Source organism: Chlorocebus sabaeus, chromosome 8 (assembly GCF_047675955.1).
Source record: "Chlorocebus sabaeus isolate Y175 chromosome 8, mChlSab1.0.hap1, whole genome shotgun sequence".
In the NCBI taxonomy this organism is placed as follows: Eukaryota; Metazoa; Chordata; class Mammalia; order Primates; family Cercopithecidae; genus Chlorocebus; species Chlorocebus sabaeus.
Genome location: NC_132911.1, coordinates 127855077 through 127879269, shown reverse-complemented (window position 1 = coordinate 127879269; position 24193 = coordinate 127855077). Strand labels below are relative to the sequence as shown.

Sequence of the window (24193 nt, the reverse complement as noted above, 5' to 3'; positions counted from 1 at the left end):
GAATGAGGTGGGGCTCCATCAGAGCATGAAGATGATGTAGGATTTGGATGAGAAAGGGGCTTTGGCTAGAAAACAGTGGCTCTTCAGAGGAAGAGAAAATGTAAGCAAAGGTTTCGCATTTGGGAAGATCAATTGAATAGAGAAAAGCGGGATGATTTATTTTCTAAAGACACATTACTATTCACCCTTAATCAGAAAGCCACATCTGACCAGCCAAATGAAGGATCCTAGTAACCAGATGATTTCAAACACCTGGCAGTGAATTTCAGGAGCCAACCATAAGCTTCTACATCTGATAATGGTTTACCCTCTCAACGCGCTCCTCCACACGTGCAATCACTAGGTCTATATCCCAGTACCTCTGGGATAGCAGGGTGAGTGTTTCTGACCCGTTATAATCAAACTCACATGATTTGCCCTTCAGTGAGTGAGTCCAGAGCTGGGACAGAAGCTGGCTTGGGGTGTGGACCAGGGATGCAAATTGCCTGGGCTAAATCCCATCTCTACTACTCCCCAGCTGAGTAATACAGAGCAAATTAATTGAGCTCTCCGAAGCTCAATTTCCTCATTGTAAAAGTGAGGATCATAATAAGCCCATCATGAGGCTGCAGTAAGGAATAAGAGGAAGGTGTCACACACTCCCCTGTTTAGGAAAATCCTGGTGTGTGTTCCTTGTACCAGCTTGATTATTAACAGTGCCCTTGTTCACTCCCAAATGGCCCCCGTTTGAATAAACAATTCTATGGTCATCCTAAATAGCTGAGATAATTTGCATAAAGGTCCTAGTACACAGAAGGCTCTTCACAAAGTTTATCTTGTCTTCCCTTCTGACCCCTAGCCCAGCTCTCTAGGTATTTTTTTCCACACAGCTGCTTCTTACCAGTTCTTTAAAGTAACCTACCACCTATTGCTTCTCTGAGAAAAGTGTGTGTGATCATTAGGCTGTGTACTTACAGATAGATTTTGGACACAGTCCTGGGCATACCCAATGGGTTAAGTTTTTCAAATCTCCAACATTCTTCCAAAAGTGTTTGGTAACTCAAACCATAAAAAGCAGTACTAAGTTGAACACTGACTCCAGGGCAGAGCTGCTCAAATTCAGTATTATTGATATTTTAGGCTGGATAATTCCTTGTTGGAGGGAAGCTATCTTGTGTTTTCTAGGATGTTTAATTTAGCAGCATCCTTGGCCTCTACCCACTATATGCCAGTAGCAACCCCACCTACCTGTGACAACACAAAATGGATCCAGACATTGCTAAATGTTCCTGAGGGAAGGTCAAAATTGTTCCTGGATGAAAACCATTACCCTATGGTACACAAGATTAACTTTTAGGGCCAGAAAAGTCTCGCCCACTACCTGCTCCATTCCTGGCTTATCCTTGTGGTACAGCGGCCGAGTTTCTATGTGCTCGGGAACTAGTCTGCACCCGACTTCCGGGATATCTTCCCAAGAGTGTAAAACCTTGAGGGCCAGGTGTTCATAAGACTCCACTATCTCATCTGCAGGAAAGACAAACAAAGAAACTTGTCAGGTGTGTGTTCCTGCAAGGAGACAGTGATGGGCTGCCATATGCATTGTTAAACACTTAGAGGCTTATTTAAATGTACCAAGGGGCTGGGTGCGGTGGTTCACACCTGTAATCCCAGCACTTTGGGAGGCCAAGGTGGGTGGATCACTTGAGGTCAGGAGTTTAAGACCAGCCTGGCCCACAAGGCAAAACCCTGTCTCTACTAAAAATACAAAATATTATCCAGGTGTAATGGTGGGTGCCTGTAATCCCAGCTACTCAGGAGGCTGAGGCAGAAGAATCGCTTGAACCCGGGAGGCAGAGGTTGCAGTGAGCTGAGATCGCACCACTGCACTCCAGCCTGGGTCACAGAGCAGGGACTCTGTCTCAAAATAAATAAAGTGTACCAAGGAACAGGGAAAGAAAAAAAAAAAAACACATAGAAAAAGATAAAAGGATGGATGGAAAGAGGTGGAGATAGAAGGGAAGGGGAAAGAGAAAGAAAGTTTAGAGAGAGGGAAATTAGTTCACAAGAGGACCCAGAGAGTAGTCTTGGTCCTGGAGTAGGGGCTCCACTCACCCTCTAAAGGTCTACAGATCACAAACATGGCTTCAAGGTACTGGAGAGGGTACATTTTTGGAGTTTGCTCCACAACTGTTTGCTAACATGCTGTGAGAGGGCCTGGAAAATCAGGGTGGCTCTAAGTGAGGTGGTTCAATGGGCACAATGTCCATCCATAGGGACATCTTTTGTCTTCTCACGGTTGCTTTAGATTTCTCTCCTACCTACACCCACCCGCAGGAAATGTCCTCTCATCTGCCATTCTACCAAAGAAGGTCATTCGTAATAAAAACCACAGGTGGAAACGATACTCGCAACACAAGACAAAAATTGTTGAATAAAACATTGACAAAGTTTAGAATGGCCTAATCTGATATAGGAACATTGAATTATCTTTTAAAAAAGGGGGCCACAATGCCCCATTTTACATGATGTGATTGTGATTATTATATATTGCATGCTTGTGTAAATGTTTTATTTATCCCATAAATATAAATACCTATTATGTACCCACAAAAATTAATAACAAAAATAAAGGGGCCACAAAAAATCTCCCAATAGCAATAATTACAATCAGTAAAAGTTGATAGAGACACACAAGAAATCAATGAATAAATCTTTGTTAAAGTTTAAGCAGCCAGGAACTAATCTTATGAACATAATTTCAGACTTCTAGTGGGCAAAAAAGTGGTAATTGTTTAATTATGTAGACTATTGACCAAAGAACTAAATTGGCTTAATAGAGTATATTGTGAATAAATATTTTTCTTAATATATCATTAATATCAATAATCTGCATGTAAGAACCTTCAATGGGTTTCTGGACTTGAAATAACAAGGTAAAAGGAAATCTTAGTATCAAAGTGGTAGGGGTCAACACAGTGTCAAACCATCCTATGTATGGTTCAATATTTTTGATGCAGTGACCTCATGCCTTTAACTGGGCCCATTGCATCAAAAGTACTGAACCATACGTAGGACACTTTAAAGCATCAAATGCATGAGCGAGTGATACGGTTTGGGTCTGTGTCCCTGCCTAAATCTCATATCCCCAGTGTTGGAGGTAGGGGCTGGTGGGAAGGTGACTGGATCATGGGGGCAGTTTCTCATGGATGATTTAGCACAATCCCCCTAGTGCTGTTCTCGTGATAGAGTTCTCACAAGATCTGATTGTTTAAAAATGTGTAGCACTGCCAGGCATGGTGGCTCACACCTGTAACCCCAGCACTTTGGGAGGCCGAGGTGGGCAGATCACCTGAGGTCAGGAGTTCAAGACCAGCCTGGCCAACATGGTGAAACCCCAACTCTACTAAATATACAAAAATGAGTCATGTGTGGTGGTGTACACCTGTAATCCCAGTTACCCAGGAGGCTGAGGCAGGAGAATCGCTTGAACCCGGGAGGTGGAGGTTGCAGTGAGCCGAGATCGTGCCACCGCACTCCAGCCTGGGCGACAGAAAAAAGGGTAGCACTTCCCCACTTTCTTTGTCCTGCTCTGGCCATGTGAGTGCCATGCAGGCTCCCTGTTTGCCTTCCACCATGACTGCAAGTTTCCTGAGGCCTCCCCAGAAGCCGAGCAGATGCTACCATGCTTCCCACAGAGCCTGCAGAACCATGAGTCAATGAAACCCGTTTTCTTTATAAATCACACAGTCTCAGGCATTTCCTCACAGCAATGCAAGAACAGGCTAACAGAGTGTGACAGTACGAGAATTCTTCTGTATCATTAAAGTAAATGTGATTTTTTCCCCTCACTCTAAATGTATGGAAGCCTCTCTGGGAGTGTTATGTCCCAGGATGTTCATGTGGAAAATCTACTACTTGATGTTAAAATAGGATAGTTACTGGTATAACATTTATGGGGGTAATTTGGGTTGTGTTCAATTATTTATGCTATATAATATTCACTTCAAGACTATTGCCCGCCTTCTGACACAACAATTTTACTTCTGTGACCTATACTATAGAAATATCAGAAACACACAAATATATGTATAAGGAAGTTCATTATAGCATTGTCACTACAGAAAAAAAGAATACAATGTAAGTAAATGGCATAGCCATAAAAAGGCATATCATCACTAATCATTTCAAAGAACAAAGGAGAATCATTATTGGAAATTTTCAAAGCTGGGGACAAAACTATATAATTCTGTAAAAATGTGATATATTCTCAAGTCACACACAAATGCAAGAAAATATGCCAGTGAATAGTGTGGTTGAATCTCAACTTGGGGATTATGAGTGATATTCATTCTTCTCCTTACTTTCCATACTTTCTACCTATGAGCGTGCATTACTTTTATTTATTTTTTTCTTTTCTTTTGAGACTGAGTCTTGCTCTATTGTCCAGGCTGGAGTGCAGTGGCACAATCTCTGGTCACTGTAACCTCCACCTCCTGGGTTCAAGTGATTCTCGTGCCTCAGCCTCCCCATTAGCTGGGATTACAGGCACCCACCACCACGCATAGCTAATTTTTGTATTTTTAGTAGAGACAGGGTTTCACCAGGTTGGCCAGGCTGGTCTTGAACTCCTGACCTCAAGTGATCCGCCTGCCTCAGCCTCTCATAGTGCTGGGATTACAGACATGAGCCACCGTGCCTGGCCACCATAGCCAAAAATATCACTAGAATCAGGATTTTCAAAAGAAGAGCAACAGCAGCAGGTATTTTGCAGGGAGTTACCAGTGTCCTCTTCAGTGAAGGCAGTTTTTCCAGAAAAAACTTGGTTTCCTATCTGTATTTTCCCAGGTTGAAAGTAGGGTCCATCCAGCTTGTTGTCTTTGCAGAGCTTGGTGAGGATTTCAGTGGGTTTGGACGTGTCTCTCCAGGCATTGTATCCTTCTCTGAAAAGTGGAGGGAGTATACACTTTGAGGTCCCCACCAAAAGAACCACCCAGTATGATTTGTGCAGTTTCCTTCAGATTTAATTTGCTATTCTATGTACCCGGGGCTAGGGGTTTTGTTTTCTCTCTTTTCTAGCCAAACACAGCTTGCCTGAAAGGCGAGACTTCTGAGTAGCTTAACAGAAAAATCCTTTGAAGGTAGCTTTTTTGTTGTTTTGTTTTTGTGGGGTTTTTTTGTTGTTTTTTTTAAGCAATGTACTTCTCATTTTTAAAAAATTGAAGGGAAATTCACATAACAAAATTAACCATTTAAAAGTTGACCAATTTAGTAGCATTTAGGATATTCACAGTGAGGTACAACCATCACCCCTATCTAGTTCCAGAAAGTTTCATCATCCCAAAAGAAAACCCTGTACCCAGAAAGCAGTTACTCCTCTTTCCCACCCCCCAGAAGCTCTGGCAATCACCAGTCTTCTTTCTGTCTCTATGCATTTCTTTGAAGGTTATATTTGTTTAGTTTTATTAAGTCGCTAGCAGACTTAATAAAGTTTCACCATGTTGGCCAGGCTGGTCTTGAACTCCTGACCTCAAGTGATCTGCCTGCCTGAACCTCTCATAGTGCTGGGATTACAGACATAAGCCACCGTGCCCGGCCACCTTACTTTTATAATTAGATGTCCCATAGCCAAAAATATCACTAGAATCAGGATTTTCAAAAGAGCATTTCTTTGCAGGTTATATTTGTTTAGTTTTATTAAGTCCCTAGCAGAACAGCCACTCGGCTGCTATTATTCCAAGAGAAAAGCCAGACTCATCCTTTCAAGGCCTCTGCTTCTTCCCTCCCTTCTCTCTACCCTACCACCCCCGCCAAAATCATAGTATATATCCATGTCACAGATAAGGTCTTGATGTGTTGTTTCTCTAATCAGTGATAAGTTTTTAAATCTCCCCAACCTATTCTTTCCTTAAAAACTAGCTGTTTGGTTAAAATTACTAATTTGCAATGCAGCACTCCCTACAAGCCAGGACCAAGATAAGCTTGATGTCTCTGCTCATTGGGACACCGGGTTCATCAGAATTTAAGTTGTTTAAGCATTTAAACAAATCAACATGGCTTATAAAATGGAGCTACCAAGTAGTTTCCCCACATTATGCCAGAGAATCCTGAAAAGGTCATCCAAGCCAGTTCCAGAACCACACACAGGCCTTCCCAGAAATAGGCATGCTTGTCTTGTTTTAAAAACTTTTCAGTGAATAAAGGTTGCAAGTCCCCAAACAACTATACTGCTCCCTAACAGGTCAGCCAGGAAATTCTTCTGAACAAAAGATGTACCATTTTCCTGTGGTTTCCTTCCCCAATTTCAGAGTGAGAACAGCTAATCACTGTCTGAATGGAATTCTCTCAGGCACTTGGAAAGCTATGTAAATCCCCCAAGAGGCATATGGTTCCACTAGGGACTGAGAACTAAACGGGCTCTCTAGGCTCCAGGAAGAACAGACCAGAAAGAGAGACTGCATGAAATCATGCCATGAAGGATATAGGCGCTCCGAGTCTGTTACAGTGTAAGTTGGCACAACCCTCTGGGGGGCCATTGGGCATATGTATTAAAAGTCCCAGAATGTGCATTCCTGTTAATGGAGCAGTCCACCTCTGCATAAATGTTAAGTGAATTATCAGATAGGTGTGCAGTGGCTTTTGTATGAGAACATTCATAGCAACAATAAAGAAACATACAAATGCCATAAAATTCAGGAAGGCAAATTGGTCTTACCATCTTATAATTCCTATGATTGAATACTATAGATATATTGAAATAATGGCTATAAAGAATAATGACATAAAATGCTTGGGATATAAGGGTAAGTACAACAAGCAGGTTATAAAACTGCATGGATAGTAGAGTCCAGTTAGGGAGAAAATAGCAAGGAACATATTGAACATGAAATACTACACAAGAATTTTTACATGAGTGGAATAATTTGAGAATTATTTTGTACTTTGTGTTTTCTAATTTCAATGAGTATGTCTTATATTTAATAAAAACATTTTTAAAATTACACCACACTCTTAATTTTTTTAAGCTATCAGTACAACATGCTTTTAAAAAAATAAAGCTGGTAGTCTATATTTTAAAATTAAGCAGCATTCAAAATATTTGTAAAAAGTGAGAGTTTTGGGGGAGGGAGACAGAGGAACACCAAACTGAAACTATACACACAAGATCAGGCGAGCAATCACAGTACCTGGTTTTAACATGATATTAAGCAAAGAGGCACTAAAGAGGGTAAGAAAGACAGTCTTGAATTGCCTGTGCCACTCCTCCTCTGTTCCCTGGCAGTGGCCCTGTGGCATGGAGAGAGGATCTGTGCACTTAGGGAAGGAAGAGCACAATAATTTTGGGACTTCGGATTGGAACTCAGTGCTGCCCTGTCACAGCAGAAACACACACCGGACAGAACTCAGAACTCAGCTGGTGCCCATGGAAGGAGCATTTAGACCAGCCCTAGCTACAGGCAAATTGTCCATCCCAGCTGCTGGAACCTGAGCTGAGTTTCAGCAAACTCCGCCACCGCGGGCTAAAGTACTCTGGGGTCCTAAATAAACATAAAAGACAGACCTGGCCACAGGGACTGAAATTCCTGTGCAAATCCTACTGCTATGCTGAGCTCAGAGCAAGTGGACTTGGGGTGCACATGACGTAGTGAGATACCAGCTAGGGCGGCCATGGGAGTGCTCGCACCACCTCTCCCCTAATCCCAGGCAGCACAGCTCACAGGCCCAGGAGAAACTACTTCCTTGCGCTTGAGGAGAGGGAGAGTAAAGAGGATTTTGTCTTGCACCTTGAGCACCAGCTCAGTTGCAGTAAATACAGCACAAGGCAGAGTCTTGGGGCCTCCATTCCAAGCCCCAACTCCCAGACATTTCTAGACATAATCTGGGCCAGAAGGGAACCTGATGCCTTGAGGGGAAGAATCCAGACCTAGCAGGATTTATTTCCTGCTGACTAAAGAGCCATTGGGCTTTGAATAATGAGCAGTGAGAGCCAGGTAGTACTTGCCATTGGCCTTGGGTGAAACGCAGAGCAGTGCTGGCTTCTGGTGTGACCCAGCACATTTTCAGCCATGATAGCGATAGGGAGAGATTCCTTCTGCTTGAACAAAGGACAGGGAAGAGCAAAGGGGACTTTGTCTTGCAGCCTGGGCACCAGCCCAGCCATCGTGGGGTAGAGAACCAAGTGGGCTCCTGGGACCCTGATTCTAGGCCTTGGCCCCAGATGGCATTTTTGGACCTGCCCTAAGCCAGAGGGCAGCCCACTGCCCTGAAGGGAGAGACATATGCCAGGCAACATTCACCACAAGTGAATGTTGGCAGTAGCCAGGCAGTACTCACCATGGGCCTGGGGTGGTGGTGGCCATGGGGAGAGACCCCTCTGCTGGAGGAAAGGGGAGGACTGTATCTTGTGGTTTGGGTGCCAGTTCAGCCACAGTAGAATAGAGCACCAGGTAGATTCCTAAGGTTCCTAACTACAGCCCTTGGCTCTCGGATGGCATCTCCAGACCCATCTGGGGCTGGGGGCCTGAGTGGAAGGACAGAAGCCTGGCTGGATGTGCCACCCATTGACTGAAGAGCCCCTGGGCTTTGAGTGAACATAGGTGGTAGCCAGGCAGCAGTCCACTGCAGGCCTTGGGCAAGACTCAGTACTGTGTTGGCGGCCACTGGGTGTGTGTGTCACCCCTCCCCCAGCTCCAGGCAGCTGAGTGCAGAAAGATAAACCCCATTCGTTTGGGAAAACAGAGTAGGACAAGAGTCTCTGCCTATAATCCAGGGAATTCTCCTGGACCTTACCCAAGACCACCCAGGCAATATCTCTACAAGTCTGCAGGAGCCACAGTATTACTGTGCTTAGAGTGTCCCCTAATGCAGATATGGCTGCAGTAACCACATATTTAGATTATAATACCCAAGTCCCTTCAAATATTTGGAAAGCCTTCCCAGAAAGGATGGCTACAAACAAGCCCAGACTGCAAAGACTGCAATTAATACCTAAACTCTTCAATGCCCAGACACTGACGAACATCCACAAGCATCAGGGCCATCCAGGAAAACATGATCTCACCAAAATAACTCAGTAAGGCACCAGTGACCAATCCAGGAGAGACAGAGATATGTTTCCTTTCAGGCAGAGAATTCAAAATAGTTGCATTAAGGAAGCTCAACAAAATTCAAGATAACACAAAGAAGGAATTCAGAATCCTATTGAATCAATTTAACAAAGAGATTAAAGTGATTAAAAGGAATCAAACAAAATCTAGAACTGAAAAATGCAACAGACATTCTGAAGAATGCACCAGAGTCTCTTAACAGCAGAATTAATCAAGCAGAAGAATTAGTGAGCTTGAAAATAGACTATTTGAAAATACACAGTCAGAAGAAACAATCGAAAAGAACGAAGCATGCCTACAAGATCTAGAAAATAGCCTCTAAGAGGCAAATCTAAGAGTTACTGGCCTTAAAGTTGGTGGGGGGTGAGGGGGTGAGGGGGGGAGAGAGGAGGGGGGGAGAGAGGAGGGGGGGAGAGAGGAGGGGGGGGAGAGAGGAGGGGAGGAGAGGGGAGGGGGGAGAGGGGAGGGGGAGAGAGGAGGGGGGGGAGAGAGGAGGGGGGGAGAGAGGAGGGGGGGAGAGAGAGAGAGATCAGAGTAGAAAGTTTATTCAAAGGGATAATAACAAAACTTCTCAAACCAAGAGAAAGATATCAATATTCAAGTACAAGAAGGTTATAGAACACCAAGCAGATTTAATCCAAATAAGACTGCCTCAAGACATTTAATAATCAAACTCCCAAAGGTCAAGGATAAATTAAGGATCCCAAAAGCAGCAAGAGAAAAGAAACAAATAACATACAAAGGAGTTCCAATATGTCTGGCAGCCGACTTCATAATGGAAACCTTATAGGCCAGAAGAGAGTAGCATGACACATTTAATGTACTGAAGGAAAATAAACTTTTAGCTTAGAATAGTACATCTAGGACAAGTATTCTTTAAATATGAAGGAGAAATAAAGACTTTCCCAGGCAAACTCTGAGGGATTTCATCAACACCAGACCTGTCCTATAAGAAATGCTACAAGAGGTTTTTAAATCTGAGAGAAAAGGATGTCAATGAGGAATAAGAAATTATATGAAGGTGGGAAGCTCACTGGTAATAGTAAGTACACAGAAAAACACAGAATGTTATTACACTGTGGTGTATTAGTTATTCATATCTTAAGTGGAAAGATGAACATATAAACCAACCAAAAATAACTACAACTTTTTTGAAGACATAGTATAATAAGATATAAGTAGAAACAACAAAAAGTTAAAAATCAGGGAGATAAAGTTAAAATACAGAGTTTTCATCAGTTTTATTTTTGCTTGTTATTTTTTTTGTTTATGCAGTTACTGTTATCAGCTTAAAATCATGGGTTATATTATTTTCAAGCCTCATGGTAACTTCAAATAAAAAAAAACATACAACAGATACACAAAAAATAAAAAAGCAAGAAATTAAAACATACCACCAGAGAAAATCACCTTCACTAAAAGGAAGACAAGAAGGGAGAGCAGACAGCAAAAAGAATCAAAAAAATTTTTAAATCAAAGAAGTCCTTACTTAACAATGATAACATTGAATATAAATGGACTAACCTCTCCAATCAAAAGACACAGAGTGGCTCAATGGATAAAAAACACAAGACCCAATAATCTGTTGCCTACAAAAAACATACTTTACCAATAAATATACACATAGACTAAAAATAAAGGATTAAAAAAAGATATGCAAATGGAATACAAAAAAACAGGAGTAGGTATACTTATTATAAGACAACATAGATTCCAAGACAAGAACCATAAAAAGAAGCAAAGAAGGTTATTATGTAATGATAAAGGGGTCAATTCAGCAACAGGATATAACAGTTGCATACACATACACCCAACCGTGGACCACCCAGATATATAAAGCAAAGAGCTAAAGAGAAAGATACACCCCAATACAATAATAGCTGGAGATTTCAAAACCCAATTTTCAGCACTGGGCAGGTCATCCAGACAGTACACCAAATAAGAAACACTGGACATAATCAGCCCTATACACCAAATGGACCTGATAGATGTTTGTAGAACATTTCATCCAACAGCTGCAGAATACCCATTCTTCTCCTCAGCACATGGAACATTCTCAAGGATAGACCACATGTTAGGCCACAAAACAAGTCTTAAATTTTTTTTTTAATTGAAAGTGTATCAAGTATCTTCTCTGACCACAATGGAATAAAACTCAAAATCAATAACAAGAGAATTTTGGAAACTATACAAACACATGGAAATTAAACAATATGCTCCTAAATGGCCAGTGGCACAATGAAGAAATTAAGAAAGAAATCTAAAAATTTCTTGAAACAAACGAAAATGAAAACATAACATACCAACACTTACAGGACACAATGAAAGCAGTACTAAGCAGAAAGTTTATAGCAATAAGCACCCACATCAAAAAAGTCAAAAAACTTCAAATAAGTAATGTAACATCTTAATGAATTAGAAAATCAAGAGCAAACCAAACCCAAAATTAGTAGAAAAAGAGATAATAAAGACCAGAGCAGAAATAAATGAAATTGAAATGATAAAAATGATGAAAAGATTAACAAAATGAAAAGTTGGTTTTTCAAAGAGATAAACAAAATTGGCAACTCTTTAGCCAGGCTAAGAAAAATGGGAGAACTCCTAAATAAATAAAATTACAGACGAAAAAGGAGACATTACAACCAATACTGCAGAAATTCAAATGATTATTAGAGGCTACTAATGATATGTTAGAAATAAACTGGAAAATTTAGAAATATATTAGCAAATAAATTGGAAAACCTAGAAGAAATGAATGAATTCCTGGCAACATACAACCTGCCAAGATTGAGCCATGAAGAAATTCAAAACCTGAATAGACCAAAACCAAGTAATGAAATTGAAGCTGTAATAAAAAGTCTCCTAGCAAAGAAAAGCCCAGGATCCGAGGCTTCACTGTTAATTTCTACCAAACATTTAAAGAAGAACTAATACCAATCTGAAAAACAGAGAAAAAGGAAATACTTCCAAAGTCATTTTACAAGGCCAGTATTACCCTGAAACCAAAACCAGTCAAAGACACATCACAAAACGAAAACTATAGGCCAATATCTCTGATGAACACTGACGCAAAAACGTTCAAGAAAAATTTTCAACAACATACTAGCAAACCAAATTCAACATCATTTTAAAATGATCATTCATCATGATCAAGTGGAATTTATTCCAGGGATGTAATGATCATTTGACATACACAGTCAGTGTGATACATCATTATCAACAGAATGAAGGACACAAACCATATGATCATTTCAATTGACACTTAAAAAGCATTTGATGAAATTCAACATTCCTTCATAATTTAAGAAACTCTCAAAAAACTGAGTATAGAAGGGACATAGCTCAACACAGTAAAAAACATACACAACAGACCGACCCACAGCTAGGATTACACTGAATGGGGAAAACTGAAAGCCTTTCCTCTACAATCTGAAACAAAACAAGGATGCCCACTGTCACCACTGTTATCCAACACAGAACTGGAAGTCCTAGCTAGAGCAATCAGATAAGATAAAGAAATACAGGGCATCCAAATTGGAAAGGAAGAAGTTATCCTTGTGGGTAGATAATATGATCTTATATTTGAAATAAAAAACTAAAGATCCCACAAGAAAACCATTAGAACTGATAAATTCAGTAAAGTTGCAGGATACAAAATCAAGGTACAAAAATCAGTAGCATTTCTATATGCCAACAGTGAACAATGTGAAAAAAAGAATCAAGAAAGTAATCCCATTTACAATAGCTACAAATAAAATACCTAGGAATAAACTTCAAGAGAAAAGATCTCTACAATGAAAACTATAAAACATTGGTGCAAGAAATTGAAGAGGATACAAAAAACCAGAGACATATTCCATGTTCATGGATTGGAAGAATCAGTATTGTTAAAAATGTCCATACCACCCAAAGTAATCTACAGATTCAGTGAAATCTCTATCAAAGTACCAATGACATTCTTCATAGAAATAGAAAAAACAATACTAAAATTTACATGGGACCACAAAAGACACAGAATAGCCAAAGCTATTGTAAGCAAAAAGAACAAAACTGGAGGAATCACTTTACCTTCAAATTATGCTACAGACTTCAAATTATGCTACAGAGCTATAGTAACCAGAAGAGCATGGTACTGGCATAACGACAGACACATAAATCAATACAACAGAATAGAGAACCCAGAAATAAACCTGTTCATCTACAGTGAACTCATTTTCAACAAAGATACCAAAAAAATAGAGAAAGGACAGTCTCTTCAATAAATGATGCTGGGAAAACTGGATATCCATATGCAGAAGAATGAAAGTAGACCCCTGTGTCTCACCATATGCAAAATTAAAATCAAAATGAATGAAAGACATTAGGTTAAGTAAAATAAACCAGGCACAGAAAGACAAACTTTGCATGTTCTCACTTAAACACTTGAACTCATGGAGATAGAGAGTGGATGATGGTTAATGAGTACAAAAATATATTTAGATAGAATAAAATATAGTATCCGAAAGCACAACAGGGCAACTATAGTCAATAATTTATTGTCTATTTTAAAATAACTAAGAGTATAATTGGATGTTTATAATATAAAGGATAAATATTTGAGGTGATGGATATCCCATTTGCCCTGATGTGATTATTATGTATTGTATTCCTGTATCAAATATGTCATATACCATATATATATATATACACACACACACACCCCTATGTACCCACAAAAATTAAAAATACATTTGAAAAAAGAGTGAAAGTTGGGTCAGTTCTTCCTTCATTTATAAAATGTGGATAACACCTCAAAGGGTGGTTCAGAAAATTCAATGAGATACTCTATGTAAAGTGCTTTATCAAAAGTACGTGAATGTTATAATTAGCTTGGACACTGGCATTTGTATTATATTAATTATTCTTCTTCTAGCATTATTCTCCACCAGGGGAACCCTATTTCAAGGCACATCTGACTCAGTGAACACACACATTTAGCTCTTGACTCTTGAACCTGCCCTTGGTTCTCAATCAGAGCTGCCTCCCCAGTCACCACGACTCTCAAATGCACTGAACAGAGTCTCCCCAAGCCAGCTCTGCTGATGTGGAGCCCATTTGAGACATTAAAGCTGAGCCTGGTCTGGCCTTCCTAGAGATGGACAACTGGGATGCAGAGTCTGGAGCCCTGAAGGCTACAACAGCTTCAGAATACCAAGTGTCTCCCGGGTAGAAAGAACTTACATCTCATACTGGCTCTGCAAGCCACAGATGGCTCGGTGTTTGCTGTAGAAGCGGTTCTCCAGGTCGATCTTGGTCTCACCAATAAGGTCATCTGTGCCAATCATGTCATGGTCATAGATCAGGATGGAAAGCAGGGACTCCTTTGGGAATGTGGCTTGGATCTCAAATGACCTGTGGTCCAAGCAGAGACTTCAAGAGTCAGTAACATTTGGTGACACAGGGAACCATTCCCAGCTTCACTTTTAGCTAGCCCACTATTCATGTGAACTCATGAAATACTCAGCAACTCAGTTAATACTTAGCAGATATTTGTTTGGTTTAATTTTTCATTGCAGTACAAAGAATTTTCAATTCTGTTATCAATTTCAAATAGCCAGTAATCTCCCCTTTTCATGGACCACATCTTGTAGTCTTCGACTAGGGTGATGGAGAGGAAAAACTTTGGATTTTTGTTTCAAACAGGACTGATTTTTAATTTTGGTTTTGAATCTGCGACTTCCTGATTGTAAAACTTTGGGAAAGTTATTTAATTCATCTTAACCTCCATATTATAAATGAGTATATATGTCTTCTTTATAAATTTAGCATAGGGTTTAAATGCAGTATTGTTTCTATAAAACACGTATTTTACTTTCAGGCATTCAACTGGTACCCAATATGCTGCCATTCCCCTTCCCCTCCATTATTGCTTCATCAACAAATACTAGCTACATTTATTTTAAATGAAAACCTTATAAAAACATAGAATTGCAAGACCAAAGTGCTGTCTCTACAAGACTATGAGCCCCTTGAGAACAGGGACCTGCCTTTCTTTTTTTTGGTTTCTGCATTGCTGGAGCCTGCACTTGACCTGCAGAGAGTACACACAAAATAAATGTTTCTGTGACCCATATGAGATCTCAGAAATCACCATATCCAATCCCTTCATTTTACAGATAAGGAAATTGAAATCTAGAGAATGCTAGCGACTTGCCCAAGATCATCAATCAGGCCAATCTAAGTACCAGGTTCTTAATTCCTAGCTCAATGCTCCTTCCATGAAACCACACCAATGCAAGTTGTCTCAAGGAGCATTAATGCTGTTGGATTTCCTGTGATGATAAATTATCCATGCTACTGAGTTCCTGCATTGGGACTGGTACTTGAAAATTAAATGTTAAGCAAAACTCTACATTATAGGGAAATGCCTTCCTGAAAACAAAATCAAGGACACAGCAGTATTCTCCAGCTGTCTAGACTGTCTGCTCTGGTACAGGATGGGCTGGGCTGGGAGCAGTGGACAGAAAGGAGGGGGAGCAAGGAGAATGCGAGCCCATTATTTCCCTGCATGTCCACAGGGCTGTCTGGGCTTCTGCCCTCATGGTCAGATCCACTTAGCCCTGACACTCGCTCCCCAGTGAAGCAGGCACAGCAACTGCAGCATGCCCAAGACAATTAACCCTTCTCAGAGAGAAAAAAGCAGAGATGCTGGACAGCTCCAGTGATGGTAACTGACAGAAGCGGCTCTAGCAGGCCAGGGATATGGTTGTGTGGGAAAGAAATCCATATGTATGTCTTCCATCTGAAGGCACTGTATTGCCTGCCTGAGCTCCAAGATTTACATTCTAAACTGTCATTGATACTCTGGCAGGTGCATCACAAGGAAGCCTCCAGCCATGTGCCCCTGAGCCATCACCATTACTGTCACTGGAAGGACTTATTAAGGGTTTAACTGCTGCTGGCAACCATGACAGAAGACTTAATCACCCTGGCCCATCTCCCCAAGCTGTGGGCCCACATATTAATCTCACCTAAATTTCAAACGAAGCTATCAGTAAAAGTTACCAAAAACAGGGTTGGGCGTGGTGACTCACACCTATAATCCCAGCACTTAGGGAGGCCGAGGCAGGTGGATCACTCTAGGCCAGGAGTTCAAGACAAGCCTGGCCAACATGGTGAAACCCTGTCTCTACTAAAAATACAGAAATTAGCCCAGCGTAGTGGCGGGCGCCTGTAGTCCCAGCTATTTGGGAGGCTGAGGCAGGAGAATAGCTTGAACCTGGCAGGCGGAGGTTGCAGTGAGTTGAGATCGTGCCACTGCACTCCAGCCTGGGCGACAAGAGCAAAACTCTATCTCAAAAAAAAAAAAAAAAAAAAAAAAAGTTACCAAAAACAGCCCACTATGGTTGAACTTCCAGTCACCCAGGGAAAAATTAGCCTTATACGAACTTGTCAATGAGGTACTATCCCTAGATGCAAGGGTAGTTTGGGAAAATAGAATGCATCATGAAATGGGCCAAAACTGAGACTTGGTGAAAGAACGAAGAGCCTCTGAGCTTCAGAAGAATGATGTTCCATTGTTCATTTGGTCATTCATTCATTCTTCAATCTATTCATTTGTTCATTCAGTATTTATTGTGTGTCTACCACGTGTCAGGCACTGCAGTTTTTAAGAGATAAGTAAAACAATTTCTTTCCAGTGGGGAAGGCAAATAAGAATATGGCTAAATCAGGTGGCAGGAGCTCCAACACAGTTATAGGCAGGGTGTCACTAGTACACCTGTCTAGGGAGGGGTGACTACGGAAGGTTTCACAGAGATGACTCTTTGACTGAGCCTTGAGTGCAAATGGAAGTTCTCCGTGCTCCAGATCTGCAGAACTTCTAATCTTAGCCATTTTCCCAACCAGGTCAAGCTCCCTGATCATACAGGCAATTTTATATCTGCCTGATTTTTTTTTTTTTATTCCCTGCCTCCTCCATAAGGGCGTAGGTTCCATGGAAACAGGGTCATGCACCCTTTATACCTCTCCAGGAGCTGGCACATAGTCTGTCACCAAAATGACCTGATTGGAAAGAAAAAAACATATGCAATCTACTCACAGGGTGATGGTGAGTTTCATGTGTCTACTTGACTCAACTATAGTCTCCAGTTATTCAATCAAACACTAATCCAGGTGTTGCTATGGTGGCATTTTGTAGATGTAATTAACATCCACAACTAGTTGACTTTAATTGAAGAAGATTCTCCTTGATAATCTAAATAGGCCTTTTCTAACCAGTTGAAAACCCTTAAGAGCAAAAACAATAATCTCATAATAAAGAGGAAAAGCAGTATATATTGCTACAGGTCGAATTGTGTCTCCACCAAAAGATAAGTTGAAGCTCAAGATCTAGCACCTCAAAATCAGACCTTATTTGGAAGTGAGGTCTTAATAGAGGTAATCAAGCTATAATGAGGTCATTAGGATGGGCCCTAATGCAATATGACTGGTGTCCTTGTAAAGAGGAAAATTTGGCACAGAGACAGATGTGCACAGAGGGAAGATGATGTGGAGAGATGCAGGGAGCAGGCCACGTGGAGATGAAGGCTGATGTTGGAGCAATGCATCTACCAGCCAGGGAGCACCAGGAATTGCCAGCAGATCACCAGAAGCTGGGAGGGAGGCAGGGAATAGAGGCTCCCTTGCAGCCCACAGAAGGAAGCATCCCAGAACATCACACTTTCAGTATCCCAAACTGTGACAATGAATTTCTGTTGTTTCAGCCACCCAGTTTATGGTACTTTGTTAAGGAAGCCCTGGGGAATTCTCTCTCTTTCTCTCTCCTTTGCTAGGTCCCTTCCTGTGGTGGAACCCTGATTGATACCCACAGTTCCTGCCACATCACATCCTCCCTACACTCTGAACTTTGCAGGGCAAAGAACACCCATCCCTTCCCACCCCCTCAACACTTCCAAGATGGTCTTATGCCTTCCCAGGGTCTTTACAGGACTTGCAGCAGCCTATGGTAATCACACATTTATTTGATGTTCTCTCAATATTTGTGGGCACCTTGAAGGTACAGACTGTGGCTTGGTCCTCACTGTGTCCCAGCACTTAGCAGTGTGCCTGACACATGGTGGATTCCCAGTAATTGTGAGGAATAAATGAAGTTCTGCAGGTGGACAAGAAAAGGAAAGGCATGTCATGGTGAGGGCACAGCAAGGACAAAGTCCTGCAGATGTGAATGAGTAAGGGGAGGTAGAGCTGATTTATTAACCCATTGATCAGTTCCTTAGGATCTCATTTTGCTTTATGATTATCAAGGTGGTGGAGACAATGGGAAACATTCTGGGAAACTATAAGAGCCATGAGGAAGAAACTGTCAAAGCCTATAGACATGCACCATATCAAGATGATGTGGAGATAGGGCCCCATTAAATCCCACGGACAACTGACTGGCATTGTGTCCATCTAGCCAACCACCGACCCACGCACCCATCCATCCATCCATCTATCTGTTCATTCCACAAATACATATTGAGCACCTGCTATGTGCCAGGCCCTGTCCTAGGTGCTGGGGATATGGCATTAACCAGACTAGACTAAGTCCCTGCTCAAATACTTCTTACATTCTAGTGGGGAGATGGGAGATGGCCAATAAATCCATAAACATCTAATCCATGTCAGAGGCGACGAAGAAAGGTAAAGCAATGCAAGATACCAGGGCATCAGGGGTTGGAGGCTGTGACACCCTCACACTGATCCTGAGACGCTGAAGTTATGAGGAAGGATTCCGCAGACCCCGGGTCAGGCACAAGAACCCTCTACTCCTCCTGCTTGAACACTGTGGGATTGTGCTGGCAACTTCTGTTCCTAAGTAAAAATTAAATACATATCCAACAAAACATCCACATCTGGAGAGCTTTTGGATGAGGTGCTGCAATATCAGAGGCAGGAAGGAGCATTACTTCATCATCCTCTTCTCTTGTTTGCCATAACCACATAGCATGGGTAGTAAAACAAGTCTAGTTCAAGGCACTGTGGTGAAAGTGTCTACCAAGCGGTTGTCACACTGAAACACTAGTTACATAAGTGGCAGGTGACGATAAAGGTCATCTCTAGATGAGGGAAGCAAGGGTAAGTCCCCCCAGCACTGTCATTCTCATTAATCTGGACAGGCAAGATCATTTATTGCCCTCATTTCCTCAGGAGCAATAAAATGTAAGAGGCTCCAAAGTGATCACAGATGTGTAAATGAATTTAAATGGGGCCAATGGAGATTTTATCCCATGTTCCTGCTTACTCAAGAAACTCAAGAAAGAAGAAATTAAACACACTAAAGATGTATCCGCTGCTACCACAATTACCAAGGTGGAGAGGAAGGGAGCTAATGTGTTCTGAGTGTCAATTGTGTGCTGGCATAGCCAATGTGATGTGCTAGATGCCTTACACATTTAATCTTCTAAAGGAATCTGAGATTTAGGTGTTACTGTTGCTGCTTTGCAGGTCAGGAAAACTAGGAACAGAGAGGTTAAGCCATGTGCACAAGGTTGTAGAGCTTGTATGTGGCAGAATGAAATCCAGGCCACCTTGATTCCAGAGTGAACGACAGGTGCACAAACTCAAACAGGGAACAGCAATGCGTAGCACATCCTATTATAGGATCAGTGAGCATGGCAAGGTTGCTGTGAGCTGGCAAATGCCCAGTCCCCTTATGCAAATGCAGTCGCTTTTAACACTTTACAGGAAAACAAAGCACAACTTGAGGACAGAGTTCAACTTTTTGACCTCAGGAGTCACCTCAAATGATCCTCAAAATGATATGATGGAAAAATCCCTTTAGTAGGAGACAAAAGACTAACTTCTGGCCCATTATCCTCCAATTGTGTCATCTGAACTTGAATATGTTTCTTAACCTCCCTAGACTTTGGCTGCCTTTTATATAAAAAGGAAATCTCTGCTCTGTTCAAAAGCACAAGGCTGAATCCAGTGACCCTGCAAGATGCCTATTAAATCTAAAATCCAGAAAATGGTAATTAGAGAGCTGTGGGTATATATTTCTCTACTTAAGTTCACAAAAGAAAAAGAAAAAGAAAAAAATTATAGTAAAGAAAGCTATGGGTAAGGAGACCACCAAGTACCACCAAATTCCTCAGGGGACCATGGAGGAATTCAATCCTGCTCCATGGACATAGGTTTGCTTGGTTTTTACCAAGAGCAGAAGCCAGCATTTAACCTCCTGGCACCATTTCACCCAGGAACACACACATGCACACACCGTCCCCACAGAAACACAGCAGGAGCAAGCGCAGAAAGGACAATAAAACACAGCCCAGATGGCCACTGACCTTCCAAATATTGGGTTCAGTTGTTTGGGGATGTATTTATCCCGGTCTTTGATTTCTGTCTTGCCAAGTTTGATCACAATGTAGGGATCTGATTTGCCATCTGGATCAGCTGGACTAAGATTAAATGCCTGGAAAGGAAAAAGAAAATGTCTTTGGCTCAATAGCTCTCAATGTTGGTTGTACACTGGGATTACCTTGGTGCTTTCAAAAATGCTAATACCTGACTTCTGTCTCTAGATAGTCTGATTTAATGGGCCAGGGCTTTGGGCTTTTGAAAACCTCCCTAGATAATTCTAGCGTGCAGACAAGGTTAAGAGCCACTACTTTAGCATCTGCATTTTGCTGTTAAAAACAAAAATTACTGGCTTTGCCCAAGTTCAACTTTCTCTGGAGTCATCTCCTCGGTTGGAAAGAAGCTCTTGGCACAGAAAAATGAGAAAAATGCTGGACCAGGAGGCAGAAGGCATGAGTTTGAGTTCTAGTTCTACAGTCATGCACCTCTTTATGATGTCTTGGTCAAGGGCTGACCACATGTACGATGGCAGTCCTGTAAAATTATAATGGAGCTGGAAAATTTCTATGATCCAGGGACATCATATCTGTTGCAGTGTTGTAGTGCAACACATTACTCACATGTTTGTGGTGATGCTATAAGCAAACCTACCATGCTAACAGTCATATAAGACTATACAATCACGAACAGTACATAATACTTGACAATGACAATAAATAATGATGTTACTGGTTTATTTACTATACTTTTTAAACTTTAGAGTGTACTTTTTCTATTTATTATAAAAAAGTTAACTGTAAAACATCCTCAGGCAGGTCCTTCAGAAGGCATCCAGAAAAAGGTGTTATTATAAGGGATAACAGCTCCATGCATGTGATTGCCCTTGAAGACCTTCCAGTGGGACAAAATGTGGAGGTAGAAGACAGTGATATTGATGATCCTGATCCTGCGTAGGCCTAGGCTAATGTGCATGTGTGCGTGTGTGTGTGTGTGTTTGTCTTACTTTTTAACAACAAAGTTTAAAAAGTAAAAATAAAACAATTTAAAAATAGGAAAAAGCTTATCGGCTAAAGATGTCAAGAACATATTTGTATACAGCTGAACAATGTGTTTGTGTTTTAAGCTAACTGCTGTTTTGACCAGAGTCAAGTTAAAAAACCTTAAAAGTCTATAAAGTAAAAATGTTATAGTAAGCTAAAGTTAATTTATTATTGAATAAATGTATTTTATAAATTTAGTGTAGCTTAAGTACACAGTGTTTTTAAACTTTACAGTAGCAGAGAGTAACATCCTAGGCCTTCACATTCACTCACCACTCACTCACTGACTCACCCAGAGCAACTTCCAGTCCGGCAAGCTCCATTCATGGCAAGTGCTCTAGACCAGTGTACCTTTTTTTCAAATCTTTCATACTGTATTTTTACTGTACCTTTTCTATGTTTAGATATACAAATACCATTGTGTTACAATTGCCTACAGTAGTCTACACAGTAATGTGCTATACAGGTTTATAGTCTAGGAGTGCAACAGGCTATACTATCATGTAGGAGGCCATACCATCTAGGTTTGTGTAAATACAATCTGACACTTGCACAACACTGAAACAGCCTAACAACACATTTCTCAGAACGTATTCCCGTTGTTAAGAAACATACGACTATATTTCTTTTTTTTCTTTTTTCAGACAGTATCTTGCTCTGTCACCCAGGCTGGAGTACAGTGGCGCCATCTTGGCTCACTGCAACTTAACTTATGCCTCCCAGGCTTAAGTGATCCTCCCACCTCAACCTCCCAAGTAGCTGGAACTACAGGCATGAGCCACCACACCCCACTAAGTTTTGTATCAGAGATGGGGTCTCACTGTGTTGCCCAGGCTGGTCTCAAACTCCTGAGCTCAAGCAATCTGTCCACCTTGGCCTCCAAAAGTGCTGGGATTACAGGCATGAGCCACAGCACCTGGCCTTACTACATTTTAAGTGGTGTGTGATATTGGGCAAGTCATGTCGACTCTCTGAGATCTACCTGTAAAATCATGGGGTGGACCTGAAGGCCCTTCCCAGAACTAATGGTCTCTGAATCCATGACCCTATGACTCTTGCATTTAGCACTGACCAGTTGAATGATGATCTGTTTCTGAGAATAAAGTCTGATTCCAGACAACCTAGGCCTTATACTGTCAAAGGCAAATACTTTCTAAGGAAAGGCCAGAGTAGGAGGATGGTAAGAAATGGTATCAAAAAGATGGAAAAACTCTGCAGCAATGAAAGCTGAGAAACAATTCCATATTTAGGACTCTATCCTGTAGATAGAATAGTGTGAGCCTATAAAGCTGTATGTTCAAGGATGTTCACTAGAACACTGTTTAATAGCCAAAAATTGTAAGCAATGTATTTGTTGATTACTTGGGAAGAAATACAATGCAAAACAGTCCTTCCCATTTCTTCCTGTCACATCAGCCAATTTTAATTCTTTATAAAGCAGTTATCTCTGACACGAATGCTGTTCATTTATCTGTTCCTTTGTTTATTTTTATATCTTCCTAATTTTCACATCACCCTCAACTAGTATGTAATCTCCATGAGAGCAAGAGGACTGTTTATCTTGTTCATTACTTTACCTCTAGGACATAAAACAGGGTCTTCTTAATATTTATTGGATAAATAAAAGAATACTACATTTATTCAAGAAAATGCTATACAGCTACTAAAAGGAATGAAGACCTGCACATACTAATTTAGAAAAAAATGGCCCATCTATCTTGTTAAGTAAGGAAAAAAAGAGGTGGGGAAATTTGATTTCTTTCTTTATGCAAGTTTTAAGTAGCATTTTTTTTACTTGTTAGTGTTCTTTTAATTAAAAGATTTGAGAATTTAATTAATTAAATATTAGTATGAGAGCAAACCACACATAATCAAACTACTAGAAATATCAATGAAAAGTATCAACTGTCCATAACTAGTGAATTTGCCTAGGACTGCCACCTTCTGACTCCCTGTTTGTTCAAGTCCCTCCTGTTCCAAGTTCCAGCCCAAGGCCTCCCTCCCCCATGCTACCTCCTGGACAGAAACCTGATCTGTTTCTCTGGCCTTTGCCTAGAAGGTACTAAACACATAAAAGGTGTGCAGTAGACATTTTCTGAATGAATACATGAATAAGGAGACAGATCTTTCTCCAATCTCTGTAGTTCACAGAAATTCTTCCTTCTCCTTCCTACTGTTCATACTATTTCTGGATTCCCCAAACTGTATCTTAGAGAACTTTAGCTCTGTAAGATTTTCTGTAGTGGGGAAAAAGATATGAGGCAAAAGTTTAGAAAATGCTGGTCAAGATTACTAAATAGGGTTTATTTGCTTCTGAAAAGCTCAGAGCCTTGAATGTGCTAATAAGCTTTGTAAATCTCAAAGGTTGGAGAAGGAAATACGCACTATTTCTCAAATTTATTTCAACATATGTTCTGTTTCCTAAGGAATGCCTGCATCTCCCAAAACACAAGTGACCTCCTGAACACAATTTTGAAAAGGTTAGTCTAAAGCATCCTGAGGGTGGTGTTTCATGTTGACTACCCAACATTGTCAGTGACTTTACAAGTTCTTCTCATCTTTCCAACTACACTGTGACTTCCTTGAAGGCAGAGACTATGTTCTTTTCATCGCAATATCCCTGGCACGTGGTGGTTGTGATGATGATACAGAGGATGATAAAGGAAACCTGAGAACTGCATGATGGAAAAACATTTATTTCTCCCTTAGCATTAAAGGATAATTCATTTTTATTTTGTGTTACATTTA

The 24193-nt window shown here is 40.9% G+C and overlaps 1 protein-coding gene across 1 annotated transcript in view; it reads right to left on the bottom strand.

Annotated features, from left to right (window-relative positions):
• FER1L6 (fer-1 like family member 6) overlaps positions 1-24193 on the bottom strand; it is a 266543-nt gene that overhangs the window by 23052 nt on the left and 219298 nt on the right. The window contains exons 32-35 of the mRNA XM_038000171.2: positions 20393-20520; positions 14304-14474; positions 4759-4919; positions 1361-1503 (exon numbers count right to left, since the gene is read on the bottom strand). Of these exons, the coding sequence (XP_037856099.2) occupies positions 1361-1503; positions 4759-4919; positions 14304-14474; positions 20393-20520 (603 nt within the window). The remainder of the gene's footprint in view (positions 1-1360; positions 1504-4758; positions 4920-14303; positions 14475-20392; positions 20521-24193) is intronic.